Here is a 19698-nt window from a genome sequence, read left to right on the forward strand (position 1 = left end):
CCAGCCCCAATAAATAACATTTTTCATGAAACTTTGTTCTAATGGGAAATTTTGGTTCAAATGGGTATCTATTAGCAGATGTTTACAAACTATCCCTGTTCCTGATTTTCAGATTTATACCAGTTCCTTAACTATCATGAAGGGAAAGGATTCTTAGGCAGTGATGTGGATTTTTAAAAACTGAGGTGAAAGGACTATCCATAACTGAAAGCTTCTCATTCTCTCTCCCTGATCCTCAAACTGTTGTTACTGCTTTAATTCAATAGTTACCAGCTTGCAATGTGGTCACAGTTACATCTATTTATGTCTGGGGACAACCAGAAAGCATTACAGTGAGGACTTTAGAGTAAAAAAATAGAGCAACACATGACAAATTTCCTCAAGAAAATGCTTTTGTTCAGTAATGATGTAGTACTGTAGCACTGTCCTCCCGTTGTTCACCGATTTGCTCGAGCGGGCACCAGTAACATCTCACAAATTATGAGACTTGCTGTTACTGTTTTTGGCGTATTGAATACGTCACAGGGAGCTTGCCAGGCTTTGCCATGCGGGTGAGATACTCTCGGTAGCTTGCCGGGCTCTCCGAGAGGGGTGCAGGAATCGAACCTGGGTCGGCCGCATGCAAGGCAAACGCCATACCCTCAGTGCTATCACTCCAGCCCAGTAATGATGTGAATGTACCAAATTTTGTTAATGATATATTTACACACACAAAAAAAGGATGGCTCCAAATATTATTTTCTAGTGATTCAGTTGGCTTCTGACTACCACTATCTTCTGCCTTGTACTCAAGATGGAACTGAATTTAGACTAACATGGTCACGGTCCTCCCGTTGTTCATCAATTTGCTCGAGCGGGCCCAGTAACATCTCCATTGTGAGACTTGGTTGTTACTGTGTTTGGCATATTGAATATGTCACGGGTAGCTTGCCAGGCTTTACCATGCGGGGGAGATACTTTCTGTAGCTTGCTGGGCTCTCATAGAGGGGCAGAGGAATCGAACTCGGGTTGGCCATGTTGGCTGTGTGCAAGGCAAATACCCTACCCACTGTGCTATCTCTCTAGCCCTTAGACTAACATATGTCCATATAATTTAAAATGCTGTCAAGATGCTGTCAGAAACGAGACATCATTTAAGAGTAAAATAGTTTCCATAGTGATAGGGATCTAATTTCATGCTCTCATGAAAAAGGACACGATTCCTCCGCCCCTCTCGGAGAGCCCGGCAAGCTACCGAGAGTATTCGATATGCCAGACACAGTAACAACAAAGTCTCCAATGGAGACATTACTGGGCCCGCTCGAGCAAATCGATGATGAAAAAGGACAGTGTCCCAATAATCTTACAGCTCACATGTTGCATTTAAAGAGACCACAGTGTCATTATATGTCTTCATGCTGGGCCCAGTATAAAATATTTTGTACTGAACAGTTTTGGTTATTGCTTACTTACTTTCATCTGTAAAATGAATGAATAAAAGCAGTGTTTAGGAAAGAAGAGTTGGCAGGAGAATACAGACCAATGTGTTTCAAAAGGAGGTAGTTTAAGTTCATGCAGCCCAAGCTCTACCAACTCTACTCTGGGATGATAGAATGTCTGATGTCAAACAGTTAGCCCCGGTCTGAATCTAGTAAAGGGAATGTGTCATGAAGGAAACATATGTCTAATTATTCTACAAAGAAATTGTTGTAGGGGCTGGAGAGAAAGTACAGCAGATAGGTCATTTGCCTTGGAGGCAGCGAACCAGCTTTGACCCTTGGCATCCCATATGGTTCCTGGAGCATTGCCAGAAGTAATACCTGAACACTGCCAGCTGTACCCCCTCTTCAAAAAAGAAATTTATTATAGTGTTTGAAGCCAGAGTGATTAGAGTGCATCATTGCACATGGAAACCGGATTCAATCCCTGGCATCACGTATGGTGCCCCAAACCCACCAAGAGTGATCACTGAATACAGATGCAGGAGTAAGACCTGAGCACTGCGAGGCATGGTCTCCAAACAAAAAAACAAACAAAAAGAAATTTTTTATAGTTCATAACTTTCTTAGTATGATTTTCCTTCTCAATAGACTTCAATGTGACAAATTAATAAAGCAAAATGGGGGAAAATCAAAATATTTTTTAATATGTGATAAAGATGCAGCATGGTTTAAGAGTTAATACATGTTGCCTTTCAAATTTCAGCAGTTAAATAAAGTCTTATTTATTTTTTATGAAAATTATTTATTTATTTTAACTTTTTATTAAAGGCTGGAGCGATAGCACAGCGGGTAGGGCGTTCGCCTTACAAGCGGCCAACATGGCCGACCCGAGTTCGATTCCTCCGCCCCTCTCGGAGAGCCCGGCAAGCTACCGAGAGTATTCGATATGCCAGACACAGTAACAACAAAGTCTCCAATGGAGACGTTACTGGGCCCGCTCGAGCAAAACGACGATCAACGGGAGGGCCTTTACCTTTTACCTTTTATTAAAGAACTGTGATTTATAAAGCTACTGACAGCTGAGTTTTAAGCATATAATATGTACACCAACCACACCATCAGCATCAACTTCCTTCCACCAGTGGACCCGTTAATCCCTCCACACCTGTCAACGTGACAAGCACACAACAAAGTTTCAGTGGTTGCAGCTTAGATCTCACGTATTCAGTTTTGTTGAGTCTGTTTTTTTTTTTGACATATAACTATACTTACTCATTCATATCACCAGTATAGCTGAAGCCCTGATGCCTGTTCACCCACTACTTCCTTTTTCTTCTCCCCTTAATTTATTTCCCCTCTGTCCTTGTCCTCTCTAAACACTGGGGTCAGGGTGATCTAAGCACCCCCCTTTTTACTATGGTATATTTCCTCATCCAGTATTCTATGTACCACAGACAAGTCAGATGGTGTTTGTTGTTCTTCTGGCTTCCTTCACTCAGCAAGATAATTCCTATTTATTTCTATTAGTCTGCAAGATAGAAGTTCAAGTACTGCTTTTTGATTTGAATTTAGAAATAAGTTTGGGGGGTAGGATGTAGCTCAAGACTAGAATATTCTGTCTTTCAGATGTGAGGACCTGGGTTTGATCCCATCATCACATGCAAAAATTAATTTAATTAATTAATTTTGACCTCTAGAGTTGAAAAATAAATACCTATACATTTTTGATTCTTTATTTTTTCCTTTCCTTCTATGTTTTTAAACTCTATCATCATCTGAATGTGTATGTTATATCTGCATGTTAACTGGTCATTTTTAGGTGACTCTAAAATGCTCTATCAGGAAAATAATGTCTCTGGGCATTGTAATTATAAACTCCGATTACAATTAAATCCAAGCAAGTCAGGAGTTGAGTGCTAACGTGTGAGTGCTAATGTGACGTTGTGCAGGATTCTTTCACAAAGTTTTGTATACTTACTGGGAAGAGGACAATGGGGACAGTTAGTGTTACTGCCACAAGGACTGCCAGGCGCACCATGAGCAGAGGCGTGTCAAATGTGTACACTTTGCTGTAAGCATGAAGTAACTCATCTTCAACTTCTCCTACAAAAAGAAAGGAGAGGATGGGTATAATTAAAATTGTCAATTTGGCACTCTTTGCCTTTATACCAATTTGTGAAGGGAACATTATGCACAGTGGAAACACCCAAGTCTGGGAATCCAGATACTTCTTTTTCTAGACATTGCCATTATTTTCCTTTCAACTTACTATGTTGTGTGAGCCCTAGTCAAGTGAATAAAAGACCCTTAACACTTACAAACTTGCAGGAACCAATAAAATTGCCGAGACACTTCTCAAGCTCATTGCAATGAAATGAACCCATTTCTAAGCATAATCTCTGCTATAGAAATATCCCACAATAACGACAGACAGGTGTCCTAACCAAAAGGCATGAAATGAAAGGTCCAAGCTCTTCCAGTCTTTTCATTACATCCTGCTACCCCCAATCTCTTCCTCTCATCTGCCCAATGAGCCCTTACAAAAATCTTTATGAATTCAGTATGAAAACCTTAAGACAAAAGATGATGGTTAACACTTTTTGAGAACTTCCCATTTCCTCCTGGGCAATATTCAGGGACCAACACGCCACTTCTTATGACCCTTGACTTGGCGGCTCTGGGGTAACAGTAACCACCCAGGAAATGTTTAGGGGAACTCAGAGCTATATCTGGCAGATCTAAAAGGTGGGAAAAGAAAGCAAGAGTATGTTCCAGCTCATTGAGCAATATCTTGGCCCCCTGCTAACATTTCAGGCTCAATAATTATGACTTCATGTGGCACTGACAAACAGAGTTTTGGATTTTAAAAGAATCTTTTGCCTATAGAACACTATGAAGCTGTTAGAAAAGATAAAGTCATGAAATTTGCTTCAACATAGATGGACATAAGTATTATGCTGAGTGAAATGAGTCTGAGGGAGAGGGGCACACATAGAATGATTGCACTCATTTTGGGATATAAGAAACAAAACAAAACATAGTATGTGAATAATGCCCAAGGCAATAGAAACAAGGACTGGGAAGACTGGCTATGGTAGGAAGCTTGCCACCACAGGGGAGATGGAGTGTTATTAGGACAGAAAAGGAACCACATGACAATGACAGTTGGAAGTGACCACTTGGAACAAGAACGGAATGCTGAAAAGGAGGTAAAGTGATATGCATGATACCCTTTGAAAACACAATGCCTACATGGAAAATAAGATATGAGGAAGAGAGAAGAAAAGTGTCTGCCATGGAGGCAGGCATTAGGGAAAGGGCAAAGGGCCAGTGTGTGGGAAGAAAACGAGTGAGATTTGTTGTGGGAAATGTGCACTGACGAAAGGACAGGTTTTGGGGCATTGCCTGGCTGAAACTCAATCATAGATAACTTTGTAACTGTGTATCTCATGGTGACTTTATAAAGAACTTTTTAAAAAATTCTTTTGTCTTACAGAACTTATCAGTAAAAATCACATGAGCAGTTGAATTGCTATGATTATATGGCTTCCCAATGAATACTGCTTTAAGATTTAAGATGCTAATTCCAAATGCCAATCAAATATAACAAAATCCAAGCAAGTGGTGCTTCCACAAGCTCTTCTGAAGATAGAGGCTTATGCAAAAGAATACATTTATGTTAATAAATGATTGTTATGAACAAATAAAAAATATTAGGTCAATGTTTTATGGCCTGAAATATGCCCATAATCGCATATTTCATAGAAAAAGTAACAATTCTTCTTTTGTATCCCATTTATCCCATTAAGCTGCCAGAGTGAACTATTTCAGACTTAATCTAATGTGACCATCATCTGTTTAGTTGTACGTTCCCAGGTAGAAAGAATGTCTGTCCTGCAGTTCTCTTTTCTTAGAAAATGATTCAGTATTACAGAATAAAATGAGATCAACCAGGAAATCTGCCTTATGCTTCAAATCATCAAATTCAACTTAGTATTTTTTCTGCAATTTGCTTGGTAGCATGTTCTTTCATCAAAAGTCAAATATTCCCATTGTTTTCAACCTAATATGACTGGAGTTGAACCAAAGAAACATACTAACTCCCCCTCTGTAGGATATCATTCAAGTTTGAGGTGTTTAAAAATATACAATGTGTTTTTATAACAAATTAGGCTGGTTCAACTACCAGTTTCTTAGGTGAAGCCTATTAAATGAGTACATCTGTCTATCACAGCTCACAGAGGGCCATTACAGCAATTTTAACTCCCAAATTAATGATCACTGAGGTAGAATTTGCATGGAGAATGATTTTGACAGTGACCTACCATAGAAGGTTAGGTAACCGAACAGGCCAGCAAGCAGGTACATGATGAGCATTCCTGAGATGGAAACATTAGACACTGTTTGCATCTTCCTCCGGGACCGGCTAGAAAAAAATTTTTTAAAAAGAACCCTGAGCTTTCTTTTTTTCTAACTTATCGCCTTTTTCACAATATAAAAATAATGAAAACATGTATGCTTGTGTTGATTATTATAAAGCCACTTTCCTAGTGCAGCTATAGTATTTATTTAATCTTATCTTAGTCATAAAGGAATTATAATATGGAATTTTTTTAAAAATTACTTCTTCAATATTAGTAATCATTTGCCTAGAAGAGAACCAAGTTGTTTGGTGTTGATAAGTAAATTTGCCTGCTGAGTATTTAACAATTAAATTTACATAAAAATCAAATTGGTTCTACTACTAATTTAGAAAGCTTTTCATGGTTCATGAAATGTGGATTTAACAAGGATAAGAATCTGCTAGAAACATCAAAACACTACTCCTTGAAGTTCAGATTACCAGCTAGCCTAATAATATTAGTTAGGAAACTTCTGAAAACCATTCTAGAGGATGTTTAGCAATTGTCAAGTACTTAGTACTTGTGGTTTTCTGTGGTAGTCAAAAACATCATAATTGTGATTATTCGAAAATTATAAGGTAAGTCAGAATTTATGAGAAGCTCTTGATATTTAGTGAGAATGAATACAGTATTGTCTGAGTTAAAGAAAATGCAAATTATTTTATAACGACCCCCTTATGACTTAAGAAGAAAGCTGCTATGTTGAGCTCAGACCCACTTCATTCCCCAAAAGATGTCAAAAACCTCAAAGGGAAACAAATATTGATGAATCACAGACTACAAGCTAGAATACATATTAAATAATAAAGGCCAGGTATTGGAACAAATTGGTGATAAATTTATTGTGGAGAAGTGTTAGAGTCTGACCAATGGTTTCAATCAGTGGTGCATAATCGTAATCATCATAATCATAATCTTTGGTCTTAATCATTCAGATAAAAGTCTTCAAAATTTAAACTTTCCTTACTTCCCCAAGTTCATGTAGCTATTGGCTCCTCCTCCACCTACTTTAAACCCTGCACCTGAACCCAGAGGATATAAGATTAGTAAAGTAAAATTTGATAGTGCCAAGGCTGGTTCACACCTTGTTGGTCGAACCACACTACAAATGAGTAGCACAAATTTTGTGTAAAGAGAAAGCTATGAAATATGCTTCCGTATGAAACTCCGTTTTAACATATTAGCACATTTTTTAAAGCAAATCAGAATGCTAAACTGATGGCTGCCTTACTCTTTAAGTTCACTGTAGATGGGAAGGACTTCAGGGTGGCATACAAAAGCAAAGGCTAGGATAGGAATTGTATAGGCCGTCTGAAAAACAGAGACAACGTGTTTAGCATTCCAACAAAGATGTCAATCCCAGCTCAGCTCAGTTTATGACAAAAACTCAGTGGCCACGGTTACTTACTCACCCGGTAATTGAATATAAAGTACTTGGGTTGACACTTGTCATCATCATTTGCTTCAAACTCTATTCCACTGCCATGAAAGGAGCTCTTGGCCTGGTTCTCATCTATCCCTGCAGGATTCTGGTGGGTGTAATCCAGCATGAAGTTCACACCACTACTCTCAGAATTGTTAGGTAACATTACCAAGTGCTTCGGAAGTGTATTGTTGAATGTCACATTTCCAGCATGGTGATCCAGAATAGGGAGAGGGCAGGGTATTTGAAATTTCTTGTAAATAACCTAGATTTAGTGATTTTAAAAAATAAAAGCAAACAAACAAATGCAAAAATCAGCTTTTGAGGAAAAATATGAAAAATTCCTATGTGTAGTTTGTGAGGTGGTTTTAGGAGTCTCTGCTAGGGATTTCTTCAGATTAATTTAAAATGGAAACTCTTAAGCCTATCTTAAGGAAAGAGGAGGAACTATGGTTGATAATCTTATGCCTTATTAACAGCAAAAGAGTATTTTGCATAAGTTTATCCCAAGGTTTATTTGCTATCTATGAGAAAGCTGATCATATATTTAATTTCTTCAAACTAATGATAGTATTTGTCACAAAAGTATATGGCAATTCTTTGCTTTTGTTGGGAAATACCATACAAATTTTTGTATCCATGGTATTATAAAAAATTATTCCTTTGGAAAGCAGAAAGGGTTGGTGAAATTTCTTCTTTTATTCCACCATGGTTATCTTTTGTTCATGGGCATAATATAGGATGATTCATATGAATATGGCAAATTCTATAGTCTGGTTATTTACTTTCTGAGACACCTATTAATTGTATTTCATTTTTTGGATAAAATGAAAGGAATTATTCACAGCTCTGTGTTTAAGAGTCATTCCTAGTGGTACTTGAGAGACCTTATGTAGTGTTGGGAATCTAATTTGGGTTAGCCATATGCAGTCAAGCACGTCACCCATATTATCTCTCTGTCCTTAGCAGTCTTATCTTTATTGAAACAAATCACAAGCCCACTGGAAATCTTTCTTTTTATCTACTCTGTTAAATATAAGATTATTGTCCTCTTGCTTTATATGAAATGATACTTTAGTCAAAATATGTCTCCACTGTTCCTAGAATATACTTCATGAAGTTGTCTTGATATTCTAGCTAAACAAATTTTAAACTCATGGCAACTCCTATTCCAAATTAGAACATAAGAAAGTTGCTTGTAAGGCAGTAACTATTTCATGCTAGTAAAATACTTGAATAAAAACAAAGACACTAATCCAGGCACTATAAGAACCTCATGCACACTAAGCTACACAGATTAAGTCAAAAAATCACTTACCACACTGACAAAAAACACCATGCAGGTAAGAGAAAATCCGCTGGTATAACCAAGGTAACCTAGCAGTTAGCAAGGAAATTCCAAAAGGTGAATATGGTGTGAACAATCAGATTGCCTTTTAGAACATGAAATTTAAAAAATTTAAATTTGATTTTACCTAAACTTTTAAGAAGAGAAAGTGGAAGAATGACTCCGATAGACACAAATATGATGAGGTAGTTGCCATTGAGGTACCATTCTCTACAGAAGAATGAGAAATGAGGATGTTAAGATCCAAAGAGGTAGCTGGACAAGTCACAACATCACAGGGAACACCAAAAACCTACCCGGTATTTTCTTCAAGTCCCATGAATGCTCTAATTACTTCAGGTAGTTCATATTTAATGATAAAGAGATAGCTTGACATTGCTAAAATGGAAAATGCCATATGTTAGTGGTGCACATAGCACAAAAGTCACAGGCAAGCCGTCAGAAGAGTCGGTATGTGGAACATCCTTACACAGTAAGGCGAGACAGAAACTGAAACCACTCACAGTGTTTCCTACTGCTTCCAAGTTCTTTTCAAAGATAGACTTCTGGCTCTTGTATTGACTCTTTGCTAAACACAGCTCTGAGGTTTTCAATAATGAGGCAGTGACAGAGCTTTTCCCTCATGAATGATAAATCATCGTGATCTATACCAAGTGGGTCTGTCTCAGTGTGGGCCTAGGATTCATTCAGCAACAAAAGGAATGGCTCAGAAAGGAAGCAGAATTGCAAGGTCTAGCTGAATCAACTCTTATTTCTCTCCGACTTTCCCCAGTTGGGTGCCATTTTAAATCTCTGTGATCTCCCTGAAGGGCACACAAAGTTTCAGATACCAGTTGTTTAAATGGAGCCATCCTGTAGAAGAATAAAAGAGCTATCTTTTCTCACTGTCAATCCACGTCCTCCAGTATTCCCATATCTTGGCAACATAAAAAAAAAACCTGTCCAAGGTAGCCAAATTTTTCCATTTATACAAAAAGTAGTATGTATGTAATCTTATACTCTTTTGAAAATCTGATGAAATTTAGAAACTCCATGGAAAAACGCATAACATAAAAATTTTGCCTACAATTGTAAGGATTTCTACAATACTTCATCTCTAAATCTTCTACTTAGTGAAGTAGAATGCCTACTTAAAAATTAAAAAAATCAAACTAGTGAATTTTGCGTTAGCAATTTTAATGATATTCTACATGATTCTGGTGAATTTTTGCTGATACTCAAAACAAGTACCTAAGTTATAAATTAAACATAATAATAGCTTTAAGGGGGGTGGAGAGATAGTATAGCGGGTAGAGCATTTGCCTTGCACATGGCCGACCCAGGTTTGATTCCCAGCATCCCATATGGTCTCCTGAGCACCACCAGGAGTAACTTCTGAGTGCAGAGCCAGGAGTAACCCCTGTGCATCGCTGGGTGTGACCTCCCAAAAAAGCAAAATAAATAAATAATAAATAAAAATGTCTCCTTAACTTCAAATACACAAGTAGTAGTAGAATACACATTCTTGGTTTCTGCACACTACTCTATTTATCTGAAAAGCCCCATATAAAGGGAAGATGTTCATTATTATCTTTGTTTTCAGATGAAAACAGAAAAATTTTACAAACTTTAAATGCCCAAGAAAAGGAGAGACCCTATCTAAAATATATTACCTGATTTAGGACTTGTATTTTTCTATATTATAAAGTGAAATGATTTTAATAACACTTGGTGTGCCTCCTGTAAATATTATTTGGTTAATATTTACAAAGACTTTGGCCAAAGCTAAGTTTTACAGAGTGTAAACAGAGAAGATATTTCTGATTAACTGGCTCAGTGAGGCGCCATTTGATGTTAGAGCTATTAATTGCTGACTTTCAATGATGTCACCACTGTTAATGTGTTTGGTCTTTGAACATTCAGAATGGTCCAGACGTGTCTGGGAAATGTCAACAATATCCTGCTAATGTTGAAATATCTCTGGCAAATGTTAATTTTTAGGAGATTGAAAAAAAATATATATGTTCTAAATGTGGAATTGCTAAATACAGAACTACAAGTGATTTTCCTTATGCCAAAATAACCAGCAGTTATGTAGAATAATTTAAGTAAGAGCTATCTCCAGGGATACTTATAAAATTTTGCCTTCTTCCCTAAAGCTCCACTTCTAATGCATGTGCAGCTTGATGTAGAGACCACTTCATGGTTTATTTCATATGTGAAAGCATAATAATAGTGAACATTGTGAAATTTGAACAATAGATGATCGCTCTCAATCTATTCAATTTAGGAATCTGTGTGTGGGAGAGAGAGAGAGAGAGAGAGAGAGAGAGAGAGAGAGAGAGAGAGTGTATTTCATGAGTCTGAAGAAGTATACTAGGTGAAAATTGAAGTAGTTCTATGAAACTCCAAGACGTTAAATATTGATAAGGATTAAAACTGGAACCAAATATAAAGCACTGCATTCAATAGACGATATAGAAATTATTCTCTTTTCGCCCTAACCCAATAAATGAAATTATTCTACTCTTCTAAATACCATTCAAGATTATAGTCTTAATCTATGGAAACAAATAAAAATCACAAAGTACAAATGAATTTTATTTATCTGGTTATCAATAAGTCATCAGAATCAATTGTGGTTTGATAAAGGTTCTTAAAACAATTGTTGCATTCCAAAAATCCTATATAATTCTAGATATTTTATTAAAAAATGGTTACTTCTTGCACATTCCCTATGCAATTTTTTCATTGCTCTTTGTTTATACTAGCAAAAAACTAGAAAAATTCAACATTTGTATTAAGGGATTTTCTAAATAATTTATCATACAATACAAATTTGAAAACCAGTAAAAATAATAATATGAGTATGTTTTACGGCATTTTGTTGAATGAAAGAATAAGGCATAAATTGGTATATATCATTTATACCAATAATCCCTAAGCTCCTTGCTCAGAGATCACTCGTAAAGGAGCTCATAGAACCATATGCGGTGTTTGGAATCAAATCTGGGTTAGCTGCATACAAGGCAAGAGCTCTACCTGCTGTACTATCACTCTGACCCTAGTATTTCTTTCTAAGGGTGGCTTACAAAAATAAATATATAAAAATAAATTTATCTCTCTTAGTTTACACAATTAAATTTTAAAAGTAACATTAAAAAATAGGATGGCTCCAAAGACATTGCTATTAATTGTGAAACTGATTAGGAAGCATGTACCAAACCCATATTATGTCCCATGTTCTTATTTAATCTTTACAATGACCTTATGTGTATGGACAGTGACAATGACTCTCACTAAAAAATTAAACTCAGCAGTAAAGTTATTTTCCAAGGTTAAAGGTTAAAGTTATTTTCCAACAGCAGAAGAGAGATTTAAGAAGCATGTCAAAGAAAAAGTGGGCAGAAGTTAGTAGTTGATTGAATAACCAAGTTTAGAATGACACCCAGTTTTCTGGCCTAAGTACTAGATCTTCATTGTGTTATTTATTGTGAGAAGAGAACAGCAAGCTTGTGACTCAATTGGTGAGGGAGTAAGTGACACACTGCAGGATATAGTATGGTTCATGCAGAGGACACACCAGTGTGAGATCTGAAATATGGGTCTACTTGTCTAATGAGACTAAATGACACAATAAGATAATAAGATCACAGGGAGACTAGTGTGCTAACATATCACCTGTGACATTATTAAAACACATGTTTCTAGACTCTACTTTAGAAATGGTAGTGAAATAGGAATTATAAATTTATAGAATCAAGGAATCTGTGGATTATAATGTTTCTTATGCCTCGCCAAATTTTTGTGTTGCCACAATTGTAAATACTCTTCAGTGAACTGGTTCTATCTAGGCTGTGACTCAAGAACCACAAAATTTTTCTATTCCTTCTCAGAAAACTGATTTTTAATTTTATGGAGTTAAGTCAAGGCATATAAAACACCTACTATTCTGGAAGTGACAGAAACAGATGCTTTAATTTTTCAAATCTTTTAAAATGTATTGAGTGTTTTTTAGAAAATGTAAGTAGTCTATTGAAAGCTTTATCTCCTTACCTCCAATATTCTGCAATATAATGGAAGAAAAAGCTCCAATTTTCCCAGGCCATCCAAATGCTTTTTCCCCTAATTTTTCGTAAATTAAAGACCCTAGAGCCAAAGAAATATAACGGTTAAAACGGTTGATTTAATGAGTAAAATATTTCTGATATAATTCTACACTGGAGACTCAAACATGTAAATAAACACTATGTGAAAATTATAAAAACAAATGATGCAATCTCAAAACCAATACAAAATAGGCTAAAATGTTCTCCAAACAGCAAGCAATAGCTCCATTCATCTTAGCTCCACACAGAAAGGCAAAACTGGTATTTATATCATCAACCAAAAATCTTTTTCTATTTGGCTTGAAGCTGGGCCAGCTCACTTTCACTCCTCTCACCCAAAGAGCTAAAAACACTGAGAGCCTGTGTCATTGGGCTTAGAAGAAAATGAGGCACTGGCTTGACTAACACAATCCTATAGTTATAGACTAAAGACTGAAACATGCTTTCAAAAATGTGAAATAGAAAGTCAAGTTCAGGGAATAGCGTACCTCCTTCCTTCGCAGTCTTTAGCAAAAGGTGAACGGAATAGAGTGATAATATTGCCACAGTAAGCAGCATGATTCTGTGAAGGGAACAGAAAGTAAAAAATAAAGTCTCTATAATAAATAAAACAAGAGAATGTCAGATGAAACAATAAATGATCATAATGTTCTTTTCAGTCATTAACTTTCAGAAGGGCTGGAGTGATAGCACAGTGGGTAGGGCATTTGTCTTGCGCACAGCTGACCCGGGTTCGATTCCTTCATCCCTCTTGGAGAGCCCAGCAAGCTACTGAGAGTATCCCGCCCACACAGCAGAGTCTGGCAAGCTACCCATGGTGTATCCGATATACCAAAAACAGTAACAAGTCTCACAATGGAGATGTTACTGGTGCCCACTAGAGCAAATCGATGAACAATGGGAGGACAGTTCTATAGTGTGGTGTTATCTTTCAGAAATATGTGAATTTTGAGAAAACTGAGAAACTCACTTGAGAACTTCACATATTCATATTGCTAGAATTTTATTTGCTGAACTTTACAAGACCCACTATTTTTTTTTCCCCTGTATTTTATTTTATTTTTTTTAAAGTTGTAGATTTACAATTTTTTGTGCTTTGGTTTCAATTATACAATGATCAGATACCCATCCCTCCACCAGTGCCCATTTTCCACCACCATGGATAATATCCCTCCCACCCCCATCCCCCCATCCCCCCGTCTCTGTGGCAGGGCAATCCCCTGTGTTCTCTCTCTCCTTTTGGGTGTTGTGGTCTGCAAAAGAGGCATTGAGTGGCAAACATGTTCAGTCCATAGTCTACTTTCGACATGCATCTCCCCTCCTGGGAGGATCCTCCAAACATCCTTTATTTGGTGCTCCCTTCTCTATCTGAATAGCCCTTTCCTCTAGGATACCCGGCTGGCCTCTAAGTTATGGAGTAATCCTCCTGGTGCTGATCTCAGCTATTCTTGGGTATTAATCTCATACTTTGTTACTTTATATCCCCCAGATGAATGCAATCTTTCTATGTCTATCCCTCTCTTTCTGACTCATTTCGCTTAGCATGATACTTTCCATATTGTACCACTTGTATGTAAATTTCATGACTTCATCTTTTCTAAGAGCTACATAGTACTCCATTGTGTAGATGTACCAAAGTTTCTTTAACCAGTCATCTGTTCTTGGGCATTCAGGTTTCTTCCAGTTTCTGGCTATTGTAAAGAGGGCTGCAATGAACAAACAAGTGCAGATGTCACTTCGACTATACATTTTTGCCTCTCTGGGATATATTCCCAGGAGTGGTATTGCTGGGTCAAATGGGAGCTCAATTTCTAATTTTTTGAGAATCATCCATACTGTTTTCCAGAAGGGCTGAACCAGTGGACATTCCCACCAACAGTGAAGGAGTGTCCCTTTCTCGCCACATCCACGCCAGCATCGGTTGCTTTTGTTCTTTTGAATTTGGGCCAGTCTCTGAGGTGTGAGATGGTATCTCATTGTGGTTTTGATCTGCATCTCCCTGATGATTAATGATGTAGAGCATATTCTCATGTGCTTTTTTGCCATTCGGATTTCTTCTTTGAGAAAGTTTCTGTTCATTTCATTGCCCCATTTTTGGATGGGGTTGGATGTTTTCTTCTTGTGGAGTTTAACCAGTATTTTGTATATCCTGGATATCAACCCCTTGTCAGATGTGTATTCGGTGAATATCCTTTCCCATTCTGTAGACTGTCTTTGTATTTTGGTCACTGTTTCTTTGGAGGTGCAGAAGCTTCTTAGTTTAAGATAGTCCCATTTATCTATCTCTGTTTTCACTTGCTCGGCCAGTGGCGTGGCATCTTTGAAGATACCATTAGCTTCAATGTCATGGAGGGTTTTGCCAACTTTATCTTCAGTGTACCTTATGGTTTCTGAAGACCCACTATTATAACATTGCATTATAACATTTTAAAATATTATCCCGGCAAGCTACCGAGAGTATTCGATATGCCAGACACAGTAACAACAAAGTCTCCAATGGAGACGTTACTGGGCCCGCTCGAGCAAATCGATGATCAACGGGAGGGCCTTTACCTTACCTTTACCTTATCCAGTAATAGAATTTATAACTTAGAAGTTAAACTCATGGCAAAATCAGAAAATATTATGTCTACTTGTTCAGCATAGGGTATAAGTACCCCATGTTGACACAATAATGATGTTTATAACTGAAACACAATATTGATGTTTATAACTGAAAAAAATGATTCAATGACCTGACTAAGCATAAACTTAGAAAGCATGTGGAATTTGAGCTTCACTACTACTGAACCTCAACATCAGATAACAAAATACTTTGCAAACCAGAGGGTCAGGCAATTACCAGTGTAATAGAGAAAACAGAAAGATAAGAATCAGGATTGAGTACAAGAAAGTGTGCCTTTGCAATCACAAAGAAATATTTATAGTTTAGAAATCCCCCACATATCCACATACATGTTTTATTTCTTCATGGATGAAGTGATTGATGTTTCTCCAGAATCAAGAACTGGAGAGCAAAATTATAGCACAAATTAAAGAGAAAATATAGAATGCAAAAATAAAGAACAATATCAAACTTTATCTGAAGATTTTTTTGATTAAACTGTCAGAGTTATCAAAATTTTCTCCCACAATTACACACATTTTTTCCCACAAGTACAAACTTATTTGGATATTCCCAAGTAAATCAGTACTTCAAATATATATTTGGACCATGAATTATAATTTTATAATAACTGTAGCTATACTGTGCCCTGAGTTCTCACAAAATATATTTACCAGAATCGTCTAATTAGCGGCATTTGTTATTATATTTTTTCCATAAACTCTGTGGTTTCCATACTTTAAAGAAGTATATAACTCAAGTTAAATCATTCTGTATCCTACAAAAAGTATGAGGCTTCTCTGTATTTGAAAAATATTCTTGATTTGGAAAAAATTACTAAAAGAAAATCATGAAGTGCATTGTCACTTACTATGCATTTACAGATAGCTGAGTTGACTTTGTAGTGACTTGGAAAAAAAACACATGCCATAATGTCTAGGAAATTAATTTTTCCAATTTAAGTTATTCTGCTAAACGTTTATAGACTTGAAGTAAGGTTGTTGGTTTCAAAAATGTAATTTTTTTCTTCTATAAAAATGAGTTGTATGGGCTGGAGCGATAGCACAGCGGTAGGGCGTTTGCCTTGCAGGCAGCCAACATGGCCAACCCGAGTTCGATACCTCCGCCCCTCTCAGAGAGCCCGGTGAGCTACCTAGAGTATCTCGCCTGCACGGCAGAGCCTGGCAAGCTATCCGTGATATATTCAATATGCCAACCACAGTAACAACAAAGTCTCCGATGGAGATGTTACTGGGCCCGCTCGAGAAAATCGATGAACAACGGGAGGACAGTGACAGTGACAGTGACAAAAATGAGTTGTATGCTATAATATTGCAGAAAGTCTTCTTTTCTGTTCATCAGTGACCTCTGATAACTTGCTAATTAATTTTAATGGTATTGTAAGTAATAAAAGGCAATCTTTTTATCTTAAAGATGGTAGATATTTAAAAATTATAAATAAAGTATATGCAAAAGCCTTTCTAGCCATTAAATCTTAGAATGAAAAAAATTATTTATCTCAAACTAAAAATTAAAATTGATCTAAAAATCCTTATGTCTGGAAAATATTATGCCCAAAAAAGTTCAATTCAAAATACCAAAAGAATATAAATATGTATAATTCTGCTAGAACCTTCACATTCAAATAGCTGTGTGATAATCTAATATTGTTCAGTGTATATATACTATATATTTATCATAGAGATGTAGTACTTTTAGATAATTCCATAACTCTCTAGCATTGCATTAGAGTTTGTATTCTCTATCAAAACTAATATCTGACTACCATTAGACTTGAAGAATCCCATTGCAAAACTGTGTTTTGGAAGATAAATAGACATCTGTGGTTATCTCTCACACATAGCAGCATTTGTCCTCCAGGTTGTATTCTACCCATATTCACTGTTCCAGGCATACTGATAGGTTTAGAAAATTAGACATTCAGTGATCAAAATCAGCATGGCGGGCCTTGGCACTCAGACAGCTGGTAGGGCACTTGCCTTGACATGGTCAACCTGGATTCAATGTCTTATTTGTCTCCCAAGCCTGCCAAGGAGAGCTCTCTGAGTGCAGACTCAGGAGTTAGCCCTTACTACTGCACGGTGTGGCCCAATAAGCAACAAATAATTAAATAAATACATTTTAAAAATTAAAAAAATAGCATGACCTCTACTCTTTGAAGTCTAACAAGGTAGGTAGTCATGAAGTAAATGAATCAGACAATTGTAATAAAGTATTAAAACTAAGATGAGTTCAGAATTAATATTTTCCAGTCAGATTAGAGACTCAGTAGCACTAAGAGGTGTCTAAGATAAGCTGCAAAGAGCTTAGCTTATAGATAAAGAAGAAAAGGAAGAAGATACCAAGACCATGTGTGAATATCCTATAGCAAAAGGCACCTGATCCCTTCGTGAGATGGAGACAAGGCCAGTGTTGCCCCGTTTTTCAGGCCAGGGTGAGAGATAGGACCTGTCTAGAATGAATGGATTACTTCTCCTAAGAGTGTTATAAAATCGTATTTACTTCTGGAAAATACCTTTGTGATAAGCAAATGCTAAATTATTTTAGGCACTCATTAGCAATATATTATTTGTTTTCCATGAATAGATTCCCATATAAGCAAATGCTAAATTATTTTAGGCACTCATTGGCAATATATTATTTGTTTTCCCTGAATAGATTCCCATATGACCCAGTGATACCATTTCTTGGCATCTCTTCCCCAAACACACAATCATTTATTTGAAAAGATGTATGCCTACATTTGTTCATCACAGCTGTTAGTATAATAGCCAAGATATGGTAAAAACCTAACTCTAAATGGATGAAACACGATACAGTCTGAAGAAGGACAACAATCATGCCAGTTGCCAGGGCACAGATGGAACTAGAGGATATCATGTTGAGTGAAGTTATTCAGTAAAAAAAGAGGTAGATACGTGTTGATGTAGGATAACGATACTGAATGGTCTCTTTTAGACATACTAGTTAAAGATATACAGCCAGGTAGCAACAAAGGGACAATGGCAAAAGAACTGGAGAGGTGATTGATCCACAGACGGAATTAGCAAAGGCGGGACTGGGGAAATTTTGTAAATGAGAGCCATCTGGGATCTTGTGGAGGAAATAGTTACTCTGGTGGTGGATATGGTGTTGAAATTATATATGCATAAAATTATCATTAAAACTATTGTAAATCACAGATATCAATAAAGATTAAAATAGTTTTAAAAATTCATTCCCCTGGACTGTTGGGGTCTCTCCAGCACATTAGGTCATTGAGAACATAAACTTTCTACTATGTGGCTAAGAATGTTTAGTTGAACAGACACCATGATTAGGCATATACTCCTATTGTTCTTCAAGCCGCTGATTCATCTAACAAGCAAAAGAAATATACTAATCATTCAGATTATTCCTATTTATAAAGGACAAATTTCATACTTCTAATGGAAAGAATACCAGGCATACACAGGCTTCAAACAAAATGTAGATATGTCCATCCACTTACACAAAAAGTATGATTCCTGTATTGGCCATGGCGTAGGACAAGCCCAAGATTCCACTGCCCATGATGGCATTGCTCAAATTGAATGAAGACATTCCAAAGGAGGTGTGTCCGGGATGCTTAAAGAAAAGAGAGTTCCAATATAAGCAAATATTTGCAAAGAATGAGCTTATTTTGATTATTTTTATTCTTGAATACATTATCTTTTATAGTGTTTACAATCTAAATATGAAAAACTAAGATAATTTCAAGGTAAATAAAAGCCATTTCTTAGCCTTAATAAAAGCATACAGTTTTCAATGGAATGTGTGCTTGGTTTCAGCAGTGGTCTCAGTAAAATTTAGAAATGTAGGTCAAAAAAGTTAAAGCAGGGAAAGTATGTGTGATTGTAGATTGCATTTGGGTTAGAACGATTTTTCAAAAAAACAAATAATTTCATAAATGATTTATGCAGCCATATGGCGAACAGGAAAAACAAGCCCTTATTCCCGTAAGGGCCTGAATAAACAGAGAATATGCTGATCAAGGCTTGGAAAATTTCAGTCAAATTGTTTTCCCACAGAGACTGAGGTAGATCAGACACCCTCAAGTCGTGTTTACTGCCTGGAAGCAGAGACTCACTTACATGTTCATCATCATGATCTGCCAGCTTCTTTTCCCCAAAAAATCCATTTGTCAGGAATTTCTGACTTTCAGCATCATCATTGGCAAATTGACTGAATACACATACAGAAAGAAAAACAAGAAAGGAAAAACACTGAAGTAAATGCTCTGGATTGTGTCTATGTTTCAGGTGATCTTAGAAACTAAACTAGGGGAGGAAAAACAACACTTCACAAACATTTTTTTTCCTTCTCCTATTAACTAGCACTAATTCCAAACCAATGACAGAGCTACATTTA

General features: G+C 36.6%; 1 protein-coding gene across 3 annotated transcripts in view; it reads right to left on the bottom strand.

Moving 5' to 3' along the window:
* SLC38A4 (solute carrier family 38 member 4) overlaps positions 1–19698 on the bottom strand; it is a 74886-nt gene that overhangs the window by 10367 nt on the left and 44821 nt on the right. For all 3 annotated transcript variants that reach the window (XM_056117826.1, XM_056117825.1, XM_056117827.1), the window contains exons 3-13: positions 19422–19512; positions 18800–18915; positions 13172–13245; positions 12631–12723; positions 8892–8973; positions 8723–8805; positions 8566–8624; positions 7237–7512; positions 7056–7135; positions 5747–5847; positions 3400–3524 (exon numbers count right to left, since the gene is read on the bottom strand). In XM_056117826.1, the coding sequence (XP_055973801.1) occupies positions 3400–3524; positions 5747–5847; positions 7056–7135; positions 7237–7512; positions 8566–8624; positions 8723–8805; positions 8892–8973; positions 12631–12723; positions 13172–13245; positions 18800–18915; positions 19422–19512 (1180 nt within the window). The remainder of the gene's footprint in view (positions 1–3399; positions 3525–5746; positions 5848–7055; positions 7136–7236; positions 7513–8565; positions 8625–8722; positions 8806–8891; positions 8974–12630; positions 12724–13171; positions 13246–18799; positions 18916–19421; positions 19513–19698) is intronic.

This window comes from Sorex fumeus, unplaced genomic scaffold, assembly GCF_029834395.1.
Source record: "Sorex fumeus unplaced genomic scaffold, SorFum_2.1 ptg000036l, whole genome shotgun sequence".
Classification (NCBI taxonomy): Eukaryota; Metazoa; Chordata; class Mammalia; order Eulipotyphla; family Soricidae; genus Sorex; species Sorex fumeus.